Here is a 19,335-nt window from a genome sequence, read left to right as displayed (position 1 = left end):
CCCACGAAGAGAGATCTGAATAAGCAGAAACTATCCTTTGTTACCCCCCAATAAAGCCTTTTTCATCTTTTTTTTTGCCATAGTAGCAGAAATGATGAAAACTAGTCTGCGCTTTTATCTTTCAGCCATAGAATCTGTAGAAAGGTGAACAATGTTCTGATTTGCTAATTAGAGCCTGAAAGCAACAGTTGGTTTCCCCAAAGAGTTTAGCTGTCTCATCCTCTGAATTCAATAAAATTGAGGATCATGCTAAAGAGAAGGAAAAAAGTTAGAATTAGTAGGAAATTAGGTTTCCCAACAGCATCAAAGCAGGTCCAGATAATGTCTCTTCAACTATCCTGTCTGCAATGAAGTCTGAATACGTGCTAAAATCAAAGATCTTGATTACATGCCATCAAGTCATTGTCAGTTCTTATTGACCACATGGATAGATTTTCTCCATAATGATCTGTCCCTAACCTGGTCCTTCAGCTCTTCCAACGTCACCCCAACACCCCTGTAACTGAGTCCATCCACCTTGCTGCTGGTTGTCCTCTTTTCTTCCACCTTTCCCAGCATCAGAGCTTTCTCCAGAGAGCTATGTCTTCCCACCATGTGCCCAAAGTACAAAGATCCTGACTGATTATGTGCCATCAAGTTGTTTTCGACTCCTAGAGACCAAATAGATGGGATCTATTCCAAGAGGATAGATCTTACCCAACAGGGATAATAAGTAGTTTAGCTAGGCTTGGTATTATCTAGAATTTGGTGGATGTGATTGCTCCCTTCCCTTTTTTATATTTCCCTTCTCCAGTAAATTAATTTTTGTATCTAGAGATGTACCTTCATTGATTTAAATAGAGAATATTTTCATTATAAATGTCCCCATGTTTAAGGCTGCATGATTATACAACTACTCTTCACATTCCAAGATTGTTGTTCAGTTCTTTATTGCTAGCTTTGGGCAGGAAGATTCAAAGCACCTTCCTTTCTGGTTTTCCTAGGGTTGGGCTAAAAGAGGTTATCCTTGGTAAAAGTTCTAAAGAGTTCCTGGCTACGACTAGGGGTGTCAGGAGGTTCAGCTTGAATAGTGATAGTCTACACAGTATTTCTCAACCTCAGCAACTTTAAGATGTGTGGACTTCAACTCCCAAAATTTCCCAGTCAGCCATGCTGGCTGGGGAATTCTGGGAATTGAAGTCCACACATCTTAAAGTTGCTGAGATTGAGAAACACTGGTCTACTGTAATGTTCTAGAAGGGAACCCTTGAAAAATGCATTTCCCAGTTTGTAACAAGGGAGAAAATATCCAAAAAGAGTGATCTTGCCCACCTTTCTTACATAAGACACCAGTTCTCCAGAATAATACTGTGATACACTGAGAAGATCGGGGCTGTTTGCTTGATTGATGCGAAGAAGTGGCATGTCAAGAGCTGAAGCCAACTGGAAGTAAGTGAGATAGATGTGTCAATAGGTTTCTAGATTTACTTTAGATTTAATATGGTTTCTCTTCATTGTGGCTTAGTACAAGGAGTGAACCTAGCTACTGTGCCTTGGAAATCATGATTTGTGGCTTAGTCTGTTACATGAACCCAGCCAACTGGAGCTTAATTAACAAATTCTGGCTAAGCAAACTTTGTTGTTCCTTGGTGTGTGAACTGAGCCTCAGGCTTCCATGCATGAGAGTGAAAGTCACTAAAATGGTTATGTAAGTGGAAAGCGTCCTATGTAAAGCAGATCCTTGGTTATTTTCTAAAGGCCTACAGTAATTCCATTCTGGAAATAATCCAGAATAAACTGAATCTGTTTTATGGCCCTGGAAATCCATTTTGTCTTTTGGTTTAGAACTGACTGGGCTATTCTGCATAAGACTGTGGCAACATCTCAAGCCCTGGAGATAGCTGGGAAACCTACAGATGAGGGCCATTGTGAGCAGACTCCAGTTTGTAGGATCTACTTGATTTCTTTCTAGAAGCTCAAGGCCCATCAATTGGAGCACGTACAAAACAGTGGAGCAAGGAGAGGTGGAACCGGATCTCAAAACTTACACAATTTCATTGGCATTTTCCAACCCTATAGCTCCTCTGAATCAAGGGCTAGAATAACTAGTAGAGTTGCTTTGGTGAGTGGGATGGACATATAAATAGAATGAACAAATAAATAAATAAATAAACAAATACACCATGTATTTTAACATGTGCATCTGAATTAAAGTTGGTGGGTGAATTTGGGCCAGTCACTCTCAGTCCAATCTCCACAGGGTTTTGTTGGGGGAAAACAGGAGGTGACAGCATTATGTACACTGCCTTCAGCTGTACAAAATAAAGGTGGGATATCATCATCATTATCATCATCATCATCATCATCATCATCAACCACCAATGGAATTAGGAGCAGGAAGAAGCTACTGGTGTCAAAACTGTAAATCATGAGCTGATCTAGGAGTACAAATTATCTATTGATCATCTAGGAGATTGCTGGCAACTCTTGTTAGATTCCTCCAAAGTATCTTTCCCCTGGGTGGGGAATTGTGACAAAGGGAAGAGAATATTAAGTAAATTGTATTTTTTGAAAGATAGGACTGGGCTCCATAGAGATACGGGCTTCAACCTAAAATAGACTGAAAATTATCCTCCTCTGTACAAGTCTGCTATGTCACTCAGGAATGAACTTAGATTTGGAACACAGCCTTGTAACTATCCTCAAGATACGGGCTTGGCTCTGAGGTATGTTATCAATGCAATATGTTGGAAGGGTGTTTTGGATGTACTGAAACCAAAGGCTACTGGAACCAAGGAGAATCCATGTCTGAATGAAATGTGAGCTCTTTACAGGCTTGCCTATCGAAGTATTTCATGATCATGATGGATATTGTGTCAGGATTTTCTTTCTCATGGGAAAGGATTCATCCCGTTATCTCTACAACAATAACAAATAATATTTTGACTACAGAGATCATGTGAAGAACACCTGTTATTGTGTGTTGTGTATTGTGCTATTTACTGCCACCTATTGGCGTGTGTATGCTAGTTACCCAGTGGGGGTGGCATAGAGCTATAATACAAAGGGAGGAAAATGTGCAGCCTCTCTGAGTAGTTGTTAGTTGTTTTAGTGTTAGCCACTATGTAGGTTTTATGGGCTACGTAGTTGTAACAAAGTACCAAGTAGTGTACCTCTTCTCTAAGAGTTTGTAGCTAGAGATTTTGTTAAGCTTGTGTTGCTAATAAGTCTTGGATGCTACATTAAATGAGAAGATGTGTTTTTCTTTATATTTTGTATGATATTTGCATTTTATGGAATTTTGCATTTTTATCAATAAACACCAGTTAGTATATATTTTCTGACTGGATTTCTTTGGGAAACAAGAAATGGACATTGCATTGTATTTGCTGCCATGGCTAATATTTTCCTGGAGTTTTTGCTGCGCTCTGCACAAACAGGAGTGTTTGTGATTATCACTCTGCCCGACATATTGAACTTAATGAACTGTATGAATACTCAGTCTACTGAAACTTCTACAGTCCACCCAAATGCATGGGTGTGTGGATAAAAAGGGGGTAAGTGCAACATCACCCTTGGATAGACTAACACAATGATGTGCCAAATGTCAGATATAAGGAGATCATCAAAATATGGCTAATGGATACATTTACTAAGAGTCAGGACACGAACATCCATGATTAATTACTGTTCAAGAACAGGTAGATCCCGTCCTAAACTTCCTTCTAAATTGTAACAATATTCTATGACAAGATTAATGAAAAACAGCTGGTTAGAATCCAACATGTATGAAATAGGAGAGAAAGAGGAGTTGCGTGTGGGTGTGCCTAGTATGTAAAAGCTTCTCTTGGTACCTTTTGGACACTGGAAAATCCCTCTGGAATCAAGAGGTTGCAAAACCATTTTTGGCAACCATTTGATTATAACTTAAATAACTTCTCTCCTTACATTAGTTGGGAAAATTGTGTTGATTAGTGATGTGTATCTCTAATCAGTTATGCTGGAACTGAGAATGTATTAAAAGGAGAACTATTAAAGCTTTGAATCAATAAACTTAGGTAACTGTTGTATTACATACCGTTGCCCTCTGTGATAACTGTGTCAATTGGGTAGAGAGAGTTTGAAGATGGGAAAAAAATAAGTTTCCTACATTTTCCCCTTCCAAAAACCATAAAGGATTCCCCACCCACCTCCCAAGAGCTGGATTGTTTCTGTTGTACTAATCAACTCACCTTTAAAAATGTGGCCCTGAGTTTGGTTACCATTGATGGGCTGACTCTTATGCTTTCCTGCATGATAGAGGTGAAACTGGAAAAAGGGTGGGGGGAGGAGAAATAAAATCATGATCAGAAATAAAAGCTGAAATCAATATTCTAGGACACAGATGTGAGATGTGAATATTTTTGTGGCCCTCTGACAACAATTGCCAAAAACGAGTGGTGTGATTTTATGCTCAGGAAGGTAACACACAAAAATTAGTAAGGGCCAAAACAGACCTAACATGTTTAAAATTTAAATTTAAAGAAATAAACAAATAGAACCATGCCTATGCATCCAGGAACAAATGTGGAAAATTGCAAACTAGCCCATATCATACATGATATGATCCTGCATATATTATTATACTTCTTAATGTGCCCTTCACTCCCCTTAAAAGTGGTGTGGCTCCTGGTCTCCTAAAAGGTTGTCCACCCATTTTTGTTCTTGTAAAGACAGTCAACCAGAGAAGACACTTACATTTATAATCAAACAGATCTGATCTTCTCTGTAGAAAACAACCATGTTATAGGGCAAGCAAGTTTAGAATTTTTCTTCCTGATAACTTGGACTATGTTTTTGGCCCCCAAAGTGATCAGAAAACAAGCAGGTAGGATAGGAATTCAGTAAGGAATTGTAGCTGTACAGTAGAACACATGTTGTTCATGCAAAAAGCACCACTCTTAATCTACATAGCAGCATTTGCTACCTCTTGACTGACAAACCGTGATAATTAGAACAAGTTCCACCTCTCAAATCCATGATCTGGATATGATTATCTCTGCAATTGTCTCTACAATGGGACATCAAACACAGGACATGACTGGGGGAAACCAGCTTAATCAGCTAACGAGCCCTGATAAGAATTCAGAATTCCTCTGGAATCATACCTGTCAATGAGCTGCCAAGCGTAAGAAAGGTCCCCTACTATTTGCATGGTGATTAAAACCTCTTCCTTAATGTTGATGGTTCGGATCATTTGATGCAGAAACTTACGAGAGTCTGCGAGAAACTGGCAAACTTGCAGGTTGGACTCCAGTTGGTGAAATTCCTGGACCTGCATTAAGCATTTGAATGCAACTCATTCACTGGAGAGGTTTTATTCCACCAAGAAATCCAAATATTTAGACAAGGACGCCCTCCTTACCTCTTCCAAAGCTTGTATTAACTGCACTGTTTTCCTGCCTGCTGCAGTGGAGTCATTGTAATTCAGAGACATAATTTGTTTGGAGATTTCTCTAAACCAGGCTTGCAGATTTTCTGTTCAAATAGGAAAAGGAATAAAAGCGATCATCTTTTTGTGGCGGATCTGACTGTCAATGCCACTGAAATCGCCTAAACTGTCAGCCTACAAATGTTGTGTTTGCAAATACTGACTAAAAAACCAAGAAAGCTTTGGAATTAGATGACCATTTTCTTTCATTTGCAAACATACTAGTCTTTATACGCCACTGCAGTGCAAGACTTAGAAGCCAGATTTCTGAAAAAGGTGGTGAAGAGCAAAGACTTAGGGGAGGCCCATGGAAATGTCAGTCAACCAAATACCACACTGGTAGCTGAGATACTGGCCAAGAAGAATAGCAGCTGATGAACCACAGCTAGCTAAGCTGTGTTCTTGTCCTGGCATACAGTGGAAATGCACCTGGAGAGTGCTGGTCCTGAATATGGCTACTAACCACGCCTCTGAGCAGAACAGCAGCCCAAAACGCGGAAGGATCAGCATGGTCACGTAACAGAAGATACTGCTTCAGGTAACAAGGTCCCAGCACCCTTGAACAGCCCCTGGAAACAAACTAGAATCCTGCACTGGTTGCTGTAATTGACCCTATGGGCCAATTAAATTGTTAACTTCCTATTTTGTACTTAGCCAAGATGTATTTTATTGTTTCAGCTTAAAATGTTGTGCAGATTTAGCCATTTTGGCTTATTGTGGCTTTTTCAGCAAACCATGATTAAACAAATCATGGCTTCAAGCAATGTGTGAACACAGTCAGTATGAAGCAACCTACTACAATTTTACTCTTCAAGCTAAAAGAGTTTTTAACAAGTTTGCTGATTGTTTTTCTGTTCCAGCCTACCGTTTTTCTCCACTCTGGTTAGTGGCTTAACCCCTGAAAAGACATCCGCCAGTTCAGCCATTCTTTCTGATCCTTCTCTTTTGTAGCTCTCCCATTTTTCTTGCTTTTCTGACAGCATTTGCTTGAACATCTAGTGGAAAGGCACAGATTTCTCAGATTAAAAGACAAGTGCCCAAACCACAAAGCTATTAATGATACGCTTAAGGGTGACAGTGAATCACTCTAAATCTTATTTATATCACTGATCCAATGAATCAGTTTGTTGAGCTGAGCTTTGATTCAAAACATTTGATTAGGAGAAGGTGCACACATGAGAATGTTGATGAAATAAATCTAAAAGCACCCTATTTGATCCAGCATACACTAAAATAAGAAAGCATCAGTGATACATTTTTCAATGATTCTCCAAGAAAGAAAATGAGAAAGGAACAGGCCAGCAACTTAGAAAGCATTATTTTATGAAATCCTTCCCCGAGGATTTTACAGAAAACAAAACAATTCATGAAGCTTTTTCTCTGGGTTCTTGCAATGATATCTCTGTGACCCGGTAGACTGATTGCACAGACACTCAAATAAATAGCCAAATCTCATAAGATCTGAGTTCTCAAATCTTATTATTTTGGAATGGCCCATAGTATCTTGTGAACTGTGCCTCAGAACCTCCCACCTGAAAAAAGTGGCCACCCTTCTTTACCTCTTTCAAAATGAATTCAAACTGGGCTGTATCCAGGAGGAGCTGGAAAAGGATCCTGGGATTGAATCTGGAGTCAGTTAGAACTTGGTCTTTTATCTGGCGGAGGCGCTTGTTATTTGGATCATAAGCTGGGGAGGGGGGCGAAAAAGAAGGCAGTTTTTTTTTTTTTTTAAACAAAGGCAGCAAATTATTTTAAATCATTTTTATGAATGAACTTAAAATGAGCATCACATTTTCAGCAGGAGCAATAGTTCCTATTCCCTTGAAAAATTCAAAATGGGGTCTGAAGACCACAGGCTTGCCTTGTTGGGTATTCTAAGGTACACTGATACTGAATGTAGAGGCTGAATATGGATTAGTTTTCAGAGATCACCATGAACAAACTTATGGACATCACCATACCAATAGTTGAGAATATACGTAGCTCAAAGTTGAACTGTTGGGTTCTTACTGTTGTTTGACCATTGTTGTTTTCTTGCAGATGTTTCATTACCAGGTTAGGTAACATCATCAGTGCGAGGGAGAATAGGAGATACTGGCTGTTTATATATAGTAGCTTGTGCAGCCTTGGTTGGGTTGTGGCTAACTCCTTGATAGCTCTTTAATTAGGGCATTGCATGCCATCAACATATACGCAGAGATTCCCCATCTAAATACCATTTAGAAGATATCACCAAAGGTCAAGAAAGAGAACTTGCAGCCCACAGCCCCTTCCTAGCAACCGACACTCAGGAAACAGCACCAGATAAACAGTCAGGGAAGAAACAATAATCTGAACAAGGATCTATCAAGGAAGAAACCGGTGAATTTCTGCAAATGGATCTGCGGGGTAAATGGTCAATCTGGTCCTCACCACATCAGTTAGGGTGATTTCTGCTAGGATTCCTCCTATCTATCTCTGTTTTATACCAATATATATCTGTAGACTTATTTGGATAACACCAACTTGAAAAGTCCGAACCATGTTGGAGTCATCTGGGCAGGGTTAAATTCTGTATAATTAATTCCTGCAGAGATGGATTGCAGTGTGTTTAGCTGAATACAATGAAAGTCTCGCTTCACATGTCACAGAAAGGAGTGGAAGTGGAGCTGGGCAACACACAGTATCTCAGCGGTTGGCAGGTGCCTTCTAATACTGTCAGAAGGCACCCGAAGAACCTCAACATTAAATGATTTTTTTTAAAAAAAATCAGTGGGTGAAAGTAATTTAGTGAGATTTCAGGCAAAAATGTCAATATTGTGTGCAATTTCACAAGATTTCAGCCATTCCATTAAAAAAAAAATACTTATTTTTATTTTGGAAGACCACCTTCTGAAAAGTGGTAGACCCCTGAAATCTTTTACTTCTTACTTAGGAATTCCGTTTGCTATCCCACCCTATTTTTATGTTGTTTATTTTCATTAATGCAGGCTGCCTTGTATTTAACTTTAACTTGGTCTTTTTTAATATCAGTGTTTTGGTTACAGTTGCTTTTATGCTGTTCTGTTGCTTGCTTTTTACAAACTTCTTCCATACCACCTGTTATTATTTAATTGGTTTCAGTTACACTTCAGGCACGAAATGGATGATGAATTATTTAAATCCCATAGATTTCCATGGGGTTTCTTCAAGTAGGACCTCTCTGGAATCAGCCAAGCATGCTGGATTTTGCTATATTTAATAACCTGCCTTCCACTACAGAGAAAGGTGAAGTGAATGTATTTTAGAAGTCTGGGATAAGCAGCCTAAATGATGCCCCCCCAAACACCCCAATTTGTAACTGCAAAACTGGATGGAGCTGAAATTTCAGACCTTTCTTTGATTTGGGGGGTTGTGGAAATGTAAGGGGCAAAATAGGTGACTTAAGTCTTGCAGAAGCTTAAAACAATAGCATATCCTCAAAAAAGCTGCTTGGCCCATTTTTTCCCACTGGGAGAGTTTAAGAGGATAAGGGAGTACCTTTAAGTAGGGCATAAGAATAAAATGTGCCCTGCAAATGTCCTCCTCTTGATGGAGCATCCATCCTTGTTGAAAACAAACCACCCTCCTCAAATCTTACCCAAGTCTGCAGTGTGAAGCATCAGCCAGCGGATGGCCACGTTGCAGTCTCTTAAGCAGTTCAGGAGCTTGGGGATGTTGTCAAGCACCATCTCTTGTCTTAAACAACCTTCCTTAAGAAATTGTTGCACTTGGGTGCGAACACGCTCAGTGACAGCAGCAGCCCGGCTGGCCTTCAAAGGGAGAAATTAAAGCATTAGCCTAACAGAGGAGCAGCAGAGCCCTAAGAGATTAAATGGGAATTTTGGAACCTGAGGCCCTCCAGCTAAGGCTAAACTACATCTCCCAGCATCCCTCATGCTTGGCTAAAGTGTCTAACACACCTGGGGGTTGCAGTTTGCAATCCTCAGAGAGCCACTGGCATACAGTAAATGGTACTAACCAAAACTTTATTAAATGCTCACGTTTTCAAACATAAGTGTTAACGTTACTGCTGTTCCTAAACAACTTAAACAATAACCCTTACTTTACAAAGTTTTAAAAAATACAGATGTCCAAGATACCCTAATGGAACTAGTTACTTTCCAATTTATAAAGAAATCTATCATAGCCCACCTTCCCTGGCAGGATTTGGGAGCAAATCATTATTTCTCTGTTCAACACTAGTTCTGGTGAAGTCACTTTGCAAACTTCCTTTCTCATCAGCAAGCTCTTTGTGGCTGGTCATAAAAAAGGGTCAAACCTGGTTGGTACTGAAATGGGATAGTATTAGTACCAGGAAATCTCAAAGCTGTAGGCGATCGTATACAGAGATTCGAGAGAGTATGCCCACATGACCGGAGGACTTCATCTGATTAATTTCTCTGCTTTTATTCCTGCTCTGCCATGCAATGCTATGGTAAGGACTCTCCAATAGGATTAACATCATTCAGGTTTAGTACTTTACTGGCCTGGGGAGTTGCAATGTATCCTAGGAGAAGAAAGCGCCCAACTACTCTTATCCTGCTGCTAGGAAAACAACAGGTTTCCCATGACGTCACTGGGCCTTGAATTGGGCTCAGAGGAGAGAGCACCTACCTCTTGTGAATTGTAAATGAGCACATTTGACTGAAGCTTGCTAATGAGTACGCCACAGGGGTACAAATTGTCACTTGGGGGTTTCATAAGCCTGCCAAGAGTGCAAAAGTGGACCCTGACATCTCTAGTTTCTTGCCCTACATTTCAGCCACAGTGAACCCTTTACAAGCCTTCCTCCTCCCTACCAATAATAAATAAATAAATAAAAGTTCCGCTCTAATTTTAAAGTCTTTCTAATATAATCCTACTGCTGTGGGAAGATGTCCCCGATTCCCAATTCAATTGTTTTTAGATTTTTTATCCCACTTTTATTATTTTTATAAATAACTCAAGGCAGCGAACATATCTCATATTCCTTCCGCCTATTTTCCTCACAACAACAACCCTGTGAGGTGGGTTGGGCTGAGATAGAGGGACTGGCCCAAGGTCACCCAGCCGGCTTTCATGCCTCAGGCAGGACTAGAACTCACCGTCTCCTGCTTTCTCGCCTGGTGCCTTCACCACTGGACCAAACTGGCTATTTCTGTTTGCTTTGTTCTCCATCCTGACAAAGCTCTGCACTCGAGGGGGTGCCCCCCTTTCCCCACCTATACGTGCAAATGCAGACTGCCAAGGGTAACAAGGGAGGAAGACCTTTCTGGACAGTTGGGTAAGAAGCCCTTAAACAGCTCTATGTTTGGTGAGAAGATCGCAAGTTGGTAAGTTTAATGAAAACACTGTGTCCAATCGGATTCCCACATAGCTTCAACTATCTGCAAAACCCACATTTGCTTACCTGCTCCTTAACGTTGGAAAGATCCAACGTGTAGTTCAGGGCTGTTTTCGCAGCTTTGTACGGTTCCCAGGCTTCTGCCAGATTTACTGATATTCCCATGTAAATACTAATAACCTGCAAATAGAAGCCAAAATAAGGCCCTGATAACCCCAGTTGTCCATACATTTATGGGGAAAGGAGGCCATCAACATATCACAAAACAGATCTACCCCATGGCTGGCTGTGGAGATGACTAGCCATGGCTGCAGAGTGTTAGCCATGGTTATGGAGACTGTTTAGTGGCTCTCTGGCAGATACCATTTTAAGACTAGTAGAGAAGCAATCCTGCCTGGTCTAACTATGGTGGGAAAACTGACTGCTTCATATCTATACCAATCCCAAAGCTAGTTAAGTTTGAACAGCCCAGCAAACTTGCAGATTTCTGGACATGAATTCTGAATGGGTAGAGGGAAGAAGGAAATTGTCCTCACTGGCTTTCCCTTACTCTCTTGGGTCCACACCAAGGGTCTGAAATGACAATGAAGCAATAATATAGGGGTGGCGTTGGGAGTGGGTCATCAAATGAGGACACAGGTGCAAAAACATTATCGCACCAACAGCATGACTCATGCACCTGGATCAGATGTCAGGATGCAATAATGTAAGGGAGGCACTGGTGCGATGACATCATCCTGCACGTGCCATAATTTGAGTGTCCCTGAAGTTTGTGGTAGACACTGATACAAATCAATTAGTCATAGCGGCAGTCATAATATATTTACCCAGTTGTCTGGAAAATATTTATCTACAATTTCTCTCATTTTTGCTTGTTGGGTGTGAAGGATGGATGGGTCGAAATAAAGCGTCACGTACAACATGGCTGCCTGTGTTGCCAGAGCTGTGCTGCGATGCTCTGGCAATGGATATGCAGAAACCTGAGAGGAGAACAGAGCGGAAGGGTGAATTATGAACCAGAGGGCCCCATTCCTAGGTCCTCCCCAGCCTTGTCCACCCTGACTCACCTGGTTATAGATATCATCTGACCTCAAGCGGCCAATCACCATGCTAATGAAAGGTTCGTTGATGGGCACCCTGCTGAAGTAACTCTCGGGGTAATTTGCGGGCCTTTTCGCTCCAGGCTGGCTCGAATACCCTGTGCTCCGAAGCAGCTTACATATATCATCCATATTGGAGTCAGCCGAGCGAGCAGCGCTGGATGGGGCATGATAAACAAACATCACGGAAGGAAGATCTTATCGAAGTACAGTAAAAAAAGATAAATTTGCAATTGCTTTGATTTCATAGGTACATCCTGGTTGTTTTCTTCGGAACAATATGGAAACAGTTTTGCTCCCTCGTTCCAGGCTGTTTTTTCAAATTCTCAGGCTAGCTTTGAGCCTGGAGATTTTCTGAAGGTCTTCCATGGAAGTACTAACCAGACCAGACTCTAGTTATCTTCCAAGGCCAGAACCTAGCTGGGCATCAATTAGAGCAGTGTTTCTCAACCTTGGCAACTTTCAGATGGGTGGACTTCAACTCCCAGAATTCCCCAGCCAGCAATGCTGGCTGGGGAATTCTGGGAGTTGAAGTCCACCCATCTGAAAGTTGCCAAGGTTGAGAAACACTGAATTAGAGGGAGACTTTCATGTAAAGGCATTGCAAAGAATTCTTAAAACAAGTATATTGATACAACCTAAAAAGCGGCTGAGTTTGCATGAAATAATCCACCACGAAATAGTCAACTGAGCGTATCTGGAGTCAGAGATGGAATACCTGTATCGGTAATAGGAAACGAGCATTCTCTCTCGGACCTCGCCTTCAATTTTCTGGTCAATGACAAGGAGCATGACACCATACAAATAAAGGGCTTCACACTGCAGCAAACAAGATGGACGCAGAGAGATTCACAGTTAAAATTGCAAGGATTTTATGTAAAGTGCTGTAATTCCCTGTTACATCAAACTCATTTATTACAGTCTTCTCCATCATAGCACTTTTCGGATGTGTTTAATTACAATTCTCTAATTCTTAGGCAGTTCAAATACTGGGTTTATGGGAATTGGGGGTCCAACACATTGAAAGGGTGTCAAATTGGGAAAAACTGATATTTCAAAGTGCTGGACAGATCCAGCAAATCTTCAGTGAAGCAACAGAGGCATCAGAAAAAGAAACAGAATCTCATTTTCCACTGGGCATCTTGCTGGGTGTTGGTGTGTTATGTAGGCCAGGCCTTCAGCCCCTGATGCCACAGCTGGCAAGATGAGGGGGAGGGGGAATTGAACGGCGTGTGAAAGCTGCATGAAGACAAACACACAGTTGAACCCTTGGGTGGCCTATGCCTGAATTAAGGCCTAGAGTAGTGCTTCTTGACCATGGTATCTTTAAGATATGTGGACTGCAGCTCCCAGAATTTCCCAGCTAGTGTGCTGGCTGGGGAATTCTGGGAGCTGAAGTCCACATAGGTTAAAGTTGGTAAGATTGAGAAACACTGGCCTAGAGGCATCCACTGCAGGTTCAAATCCAACCTGGAGATAGACATCTACAGCAGCAGGGAGTGTGATGCGCCAAAGATTGCACACAGCTGCATGATGAGCAGTTCCCTCCACAAGGCTTCCTACCGATGGTGACTGAGAATATAGAAGCATTTATTTTTGTGCACAGAATGTTCTGGCAGAACAGTCTTATCCAAGAAACCTCTCTGAAGCCAGGCTGTTGATAGGGGGCTAGAACATAAGAATCCTTAGCGAGTAGAGGCATTTGGTTTCATTTACCACCATCATCCCACAACCAACTTTTCCTTCCCCACAACCACCAACAAAAACTGCTCACGGAGGAAGGAGTGAAACCACCGTACCATGCCCCCAAACCCCAACCCCTGCTACGAATATCCCTATTTTTTATCTGTTTTTGCTGTAGTCTCCTTGTGTTTCCTACTTTGAAATGCTAGAAAACACTGCTCTCATCTCTTAGCAGCCTTAGTCAGAGAAGGCTCTGAAAGATACAAGAAGGAGGTTTAGGGTCCCATGGAGGATTTGGGGCTGGGTTGCTGACTTCTGCTCTAAGGCTTAGACCCATTTTTTCAGAATCTTAAAATTTGGAGGACAGGGGAAGTCTCTCCCTTTTAATGAACATGAGGAATGGGATTTCTCTCTGTTTTGGATTCCCTCCTCAAGACGACAGTTTTTAGCCCCTTTCCACCCAGGATTCAGCAGAACCTGGTCCCCTCCAATATGTTGGTCCATCAGCTCACCCACCACTGCCAATGCTGACAATTGCTAAATGGACAGGCCACTTAGGTGGGTGTGAATCGGACAGCATGTGTTGCCCCCTGCAACTGCTTTTACACTGTGACTTTCATTGCTTGCTTTCAAATAATTCTTTTAGTCCTGGATTTGTTCTAATTGCAGTTTACGCTCTGAGAAATTTCAGAAGGCAAATGCATTTGTTATATAAAAAAAAAAGTGCATCTTTTGACCACAAGCAAGTTATCCCCGTCCACGGTTTCTGTACTTGGGCTACAAAAATCTAAGTGAAAACTGAATGGCAGCAAAAGATGGCAATTTCTATATCCCTTTGCTGCAGTCTAGAGGTCATGTGGCAATCCTAACCCTATAATGCTGCATGGTTAGAGAAGCCTAAATTTACCAATAGCTGTTTCCCATCCTCATTCAGCAGCACTGTTTCCAGGGTTTGCTGGATGTAAATCCCTTCACTGAGATCATCCAGGTATCTAGAAACAATAATAATGAAATATAAATTAATCTTTTGCAGGAGTGAATGTTGGCAAAATCTAATTTATGAATGTATACACTGCTTTAATCTTAATTGGACTTCTGAACCCCTTGACATAACCCTAACTCTTGCATCCAAAAGAATAAAAAGCTGATGCAGTAGAAGAGAAGGAAGAGGTGGTAGCCATAAAAGCTATTATCTGGATGTCATTTATGGCTTTATATCCAAAAGGTCTCAATAGATTTTACTTCAGCCAAGTCATTAAATTTTTAGTTACGTGGCATGTTAAGAATTGCTGATCACCATCAAACCTCCTTGGGAGATGCATCTCTTAATGATACAGTATTTAAAACATTCTCTGAACTAAAGAGTGTCTGTCTTTCGCTTTACTAAAGTCTATTACAAGTTAAAAAAGACTTAATAGCGTCAAAATTTAATGTCACATTTTTACAGCAGCATCTGCTTATTGGATCTATCTGAACCACATATAACAGGAACGTTGAGTTGAAATGGCTTCTGCATAAATTCTCTTATACTTTTTTCCTAATCTAATTATGTACTTAGTTCATGTCTCAAATCTGACAAATATATTATGGCAGATAATCCTGGGCAAATAATCTGAGATCACATCATCTTCTTTCCCAAATTTTAAAATGTTCTATGTCAAACATTTTGGCCTAAGTAAATAAGGTGAATATGGGTGAGTTGATATTTCCAATTCTGAGTGTTGTGTGTATGGAATTCTGCTGTATTTCTGTCCTTTCCTGAAAATCTGAAATCTAAGAAATGACTTAATGATATTCCACATGTTCCAGTCCTTCCTAGGTCAGGGGTAGGAATGTGAGATGCTCTCTATAAATTTGTTTCTATTCTTTTCCAGAAGCCTATTCTGCATTTTATTTGGCCTACACAATCACAAGCTATTTTCCTGGTGACAATACATCCTCTGTTCCAAATCAGCTGGTGCTGCTTCAACTGCATGAACAATTGCCTACCTGTTTAAATCAACAATATATTTATGAACACTTTGGAAAGCCAAATAAAATCTTGTCAAGATTTCTATGTTGTTTTCACGAAACTCATCATCTAAATCTTGGAGATCAGGCTTGGCTTCTAGCCTGCTTTCACACACTTCAGGCCCCTAAAATGGGGGAAAAAATCAGGAACAGAGTTAGTATGTTTTGGACAGAATTGCATCAATCTAATGCTTCGTACATTAGAATTTGGCAGAACTGAAATCAAGTTTAAAGAAGGCTTTGGTAAAGCACAATTCTTACTTTGAAGTAGCTGAAATCAAATATGATATCTCCATATTTTTGTTGATCGGTCTTGTCTCTGAGTCGAAATACAGCGGGAACAAACTCTGACAATCTCAACAATTCAGCAATGATAGCATTTCCACAAGAGATGATCCGAAGAATTGCTTGCCCACAGAGATTATTTTCCGCTAGGAAGTCCAACATGGCGAAGAGGAAGAAGGCAGTATTTTTTCAGTGCAGGTCTATATTATCGTTGTCAAAATTATAAGGAGAAAAATCTGTTGCCAATTCCTCCATTAACATTCCTGAAAAAGTCATTAACCATGGAGAGTACATTTTGATGTTTTTTTCATGCTACAATTTATTTATTTTTTCTTTTTCAAACTGAATGTTGAGTCTTGCAACAATATTCTTACTGCAGAAGATAATTTAAAAGTCTTATTTGGAACTAAACGCAGACCCCAGGATACAGCAGTTAGTGTAAAGGATTTGAAAATTTATCCAGATTCAGTTACTCTGTGGTCTTTTTCTTTTTCTCTCTCAGGTCTGTTTCTGTGCGAGGGGATGTTATGAGATGATTGGGCAAAATGTCTGCTTAATAAGGTTATTAATAATAAATACAATTATTAACATGAGTAAGATTATTGATGAAGCCAAATGGAACCTTCATGTTAGGTTCCTTTGAGAAAACAAGCGCTACAGAAATTTTTTAAAAAATCCATTATTCTCTGGTGTGGCTTTTACCTTCACAAAAGCATCCAGCTTTTATGAAAAAGAAACAGAGTAGGAGGCTAGGAACATTCTTAGTTTTTTAAGAATTAAGAGCATCCACATCATTTTGAATTTGAAACCATTCCCCAGAAAACCTTTTCCCTATAAAAAATGGGGTGTCTGAGGGTGGGTTGCAACTGTTTTCAACAGCAGAGGAAAAAATCCCCATTTTCAGTGCAAATATTTTTAAAATAAATCAAAACATTGCCCCCAAACTCAAGGGTAACTCTTGCATGGCATGGCACCAATTAAGAGATGCAGCTTCATTCTAAAACTTACTTTTTAAGCTGGTATTTATGTCCCCCCTTTGCCCCTGGCAATCACAGCACTCTTGTGAGGTAGGCCAGACTGACAGACTACAACAACTGGGTGGGGTTTCTGCCACATTTAACGAATATATTGATTAGGCCCTTTATTAAAGGCAAAACAGAACTGCTAGCACTCACATTAGGCCAAAGTAAAATGTTTAGAGTTTTTAACAGTTTTGAATTGTAGTTTAACGCGCCTGCTTTTTAATTGCATTGACTGCTGTTTCTGTTACTTAAATCCCAGAGTCCCGTATGTGAGATGGACGGCTAGATAAACGTATTAAATAAGTACACTTTTCAGAAGGCGTCGAGCTGCGCTTCGGTATCATCGCCTTGCAAAGAATAACGCTCGATATTCGGCCGCGCGCGAGGGGTCGTTCCTTTCGCACGAGCGCATTTTCCACACCGGACTTACTTTCTCTCCCCGCCGGCTGTCCTCCTGCGGGTCCGGCGGCGGGGAAGGGAAGGGCTGGGCTGGAAGGAGCCCTTCCTTCCTTTCGCTCCCTTTTTTCAGACAGGAGGGAGACCCGCGGGCCGGGACCCCCAGGGTGCACGCGGCTCGTCAGGATGGGGGCAACGTTGGGTGCAAGCCCAAAAGCAGCCGACGAAGAGAAAAACCGGGCCGGAAGCCGAGGCCAGGCCGCCAGCGGCCATGAAGGGAGCTCAGGACCGGGCGAGCTTCCCCTCGTATCGTGTCACATGAGGGTTTGCGCGGTCATGTGAACAGGCGCCGGCGTATGAGGAGCCTCGCCGCCCTTCCGACTCATCCCGCCTTCTCTTTGCGAGCATCTGAGGGGAGAGTTCAAAGTAGGAAGAAAAGCGAGGTTTTTTCCAAGAAAACGAGCCCCAGGTAAGCGGGAAACGGCTGCTGCAAGAAATGCTGGTGCAGTAACTGCATCTGCGCCTCGCGCTTGGCGCGCTTCCTGGATTAACCCATGTCTTGCATTCGTACGACGCCTTGACTCGCAGCTGTCCGTCAGAAACTCGCGATCTCAGGGGCTGGCGTCTATACGTAGGTGTTATAGCAGGGGGCCCGTGGCTAGGTTCCCTTTTGGTGCTAAAATATAATGGTTGAACTGGTTTGGGGTTGGCATGATTGCCAGTCAGAGTCTGTGGTTTAGCGTGAGGTGAATCCCAGGTGCAGTATTGTGGTTTAGCGTGAGGTGAGAAAGAAAAGGTCTCGACTCCAGGTGACCTCAGGTACACTATAATGTAGTTCCTCAAGAATAGCGTGGACGTGGCTTGTGTTTGCCTCCTTCTGAGTTATTTCTTGCTTCCCAGTCTAGGCTAGAGGGATTTCCTCGTGGTCTCCCTTCCAAGTATTAATCAGGCTGTATCTTGCTTAGTGTGCCAGGTTGGTCGAGTGCTGCCTCCTTCTGAGACTTATTCAATAAGCAATGGTTGGATCAGGGCTTAGGGCGGCATTGCCCAGGTACACACATCCTGCTCAATTGTAATGGCGTCGGTTTGACTCAGTGTGCTATACAAACCAAGCCCCAAGACTTCACAAACGTAGCTTAGTGTGGTATCTGGTGTGTCAGTATTTTCCATAAACAAACCAATGATGTAACCACAATCAAAATTAAGAAGTAAAAATAAGCAACAGTTAAAATTATATGAGAGCAATATCATCAGTATATGCTATGATACAATCACAGTAAAACCCGCACTTGTACAACTATAAAATCCGAAACCTAGAATTGTCCAAGTTATTGTCAGATATCCTTGTAAAGTGGAGATGTTAAGATTTTGACTGCTACTTTGGCACAAAGTTTCCAGAAGCTAGCTGTTGTTTTCTGCAAAGGTGGAAAAGCTCGGTAAACGCTGTAAATGCAGCCTGACTCGGCTCTTGGTAGACGATAAATATATTTTAGAGAATGTGGCAGAACATTAAAAAATGCTCTTGGTTTGAAAGCCACCGGTAGAAGAGAAAATGTTATTGTTAATATTGATTATATTGATGCCCTAGGTAGCAGAAGCATGGGCGGGGGGTCAACATGGCAGCAATGACCATGCAGTCAAAACTCTGACCCTTTCCACATGCATTGCAAGGGGTAGAGCTTTATTCCTTTGGCCATAGTTGCCATCTTGACTTTTTTGACCCCCTGGCAGTTGGCTTCCTGCTAAGAAGAGTAGGCATTGTACAAAAGACAAAGCCTAACCTTACAACTTCCAACCCATTTCCCCCCCTCAGTGGAAGAAGTATAGCTGTTAAAAGAAAAGTCTCCTTTGATCCTGACCTGACTCCTGGAGATATCCATATTGTTTTCTTGGCAATGGTACAAAACTGGGTTGCCCTTTGCCCCCTTCTGTTCTATGTGCTTCTGAGTCCAGGATTAGGATCTCAAATTTCCTGGTGGTCTCTAAACCACATATTAACTAGGTCTGAGCCTGCTTTTCTTCCTAAAATTGGCTAGGTGCTTAACGGTGGGGTGCATGTGTTACATA

At 41.5% G+C, this 19,335-nt stretch overlaps 2 protein-coding genes across 2 annotated transcripts in view; one reads left to right on the top strand and one right to left on the bottom strand.

Annotated features, from left to right (window-relative positions):
* WASHC5 (WASH complex subunit 5) overlaps positions 1 to 17,571 on the bottom strand; it is a 37,021-nt gene extending 19,450 nt beyond the window's left edge. Inside the window, exons 1-15 of the mRNA XM_007441883.3 lie at positions 17,303 to 17,571; positions 15,827 to 16,113; positions 15,545 to 15,690; positions 14,463 to 14,547; positions 12,591 to 12,691; positions 11,840 to 12,029; positions 11,600 to 11,752; positions 10,839 to 10,952; positions 9,048 to 9,219; positions 7,009 to 7,136; positions 6,315 to 6,444; positions 5,384 to 5,496; positions 5,127 to 5,293; positions 4,212 to 4,287; positions 1,312 to 1,422 (exon numbers count right to left, since the gene is read on the bottom strand). Of these exons, the coding sequence (XP_007441945.2) occupies positions 1,312 to 1,422; positions 4,212 to 4,287; positions 5,127 to 5,293; positions 5,384 to 5,496; positions 6,315 to 6,444; positions 7,009 to 7,136; positions 9,048 to 9,219; positions 10,839 to 10,952; positions 11,600 to 11,752; positions 11,840 to 12,029; positions 12,591 to 12,691; positions 14,463 to 14,547; positions 15,545 to 15,690; positions 15,827 to 16,012 (1,872 nt within the window). The 5' untranslated portion in view covers positions 16,013 to 16,113; positions 17,303 to 17,571. The remainder of the gene's footprint in view (positions 1 to 1,311; positions 1,423 to 4,211; positions 4,288 to 5,126; positions 5,294 to 5,383; positions 5,497 to 6,314; positions 6,445 to 7,008; positions 7,137 to 9,047; positions 9,220 to 10,838; positions 10,953 to 11,599; positions 11,753 to 11,839; positions 12,030 to 12,590; positions 12,692 to 14,462; positions 14,548 to 15,544; positions 15,691 to 15,826; positions 16,114 to 17,302) is intronic.
* Positions 17,572 to 17,621: 50 nt separating this feature from the next.
* NSMCE2 (NSE2 SUMO ligase component of SMC5/6 complex) overlaps positions 17,622 to 19,335 on the top strand; it is a 235,272-nt gene continuing 233,558 nt past the window's right edge. Inside the window, exon 1 of the mRNA XM_088148972.1 lies at positions 17,622 to 17,737. The gene's annotated coding sequence lies outside the window, so the exon portion shown is untranslated. The remainder of the gene's footprint in view (positions 17,738 to 19,335) is intronic.

The sequence above is a fragment of the Python bivittatus genome, unplaced genomic scaffold (genome assembly GCF_059951505.1).
Source record: "Python bivittatus isolate LINGU-HERP-01145 unplaced genomic scaffold, Pbiv_v1 ctg000590_np1212, whole genome shotgun sequence".
In the NCBI taxonomy this organism is placed as follows: Eukaryota; Metazoa; Chordata; class Lepidosauria; order Squamata; family Pythonidae; genus Python; species Python bivittatus.
This window is presented reverse-complemented; position numbering and strand designations above follow the sequence as displayed.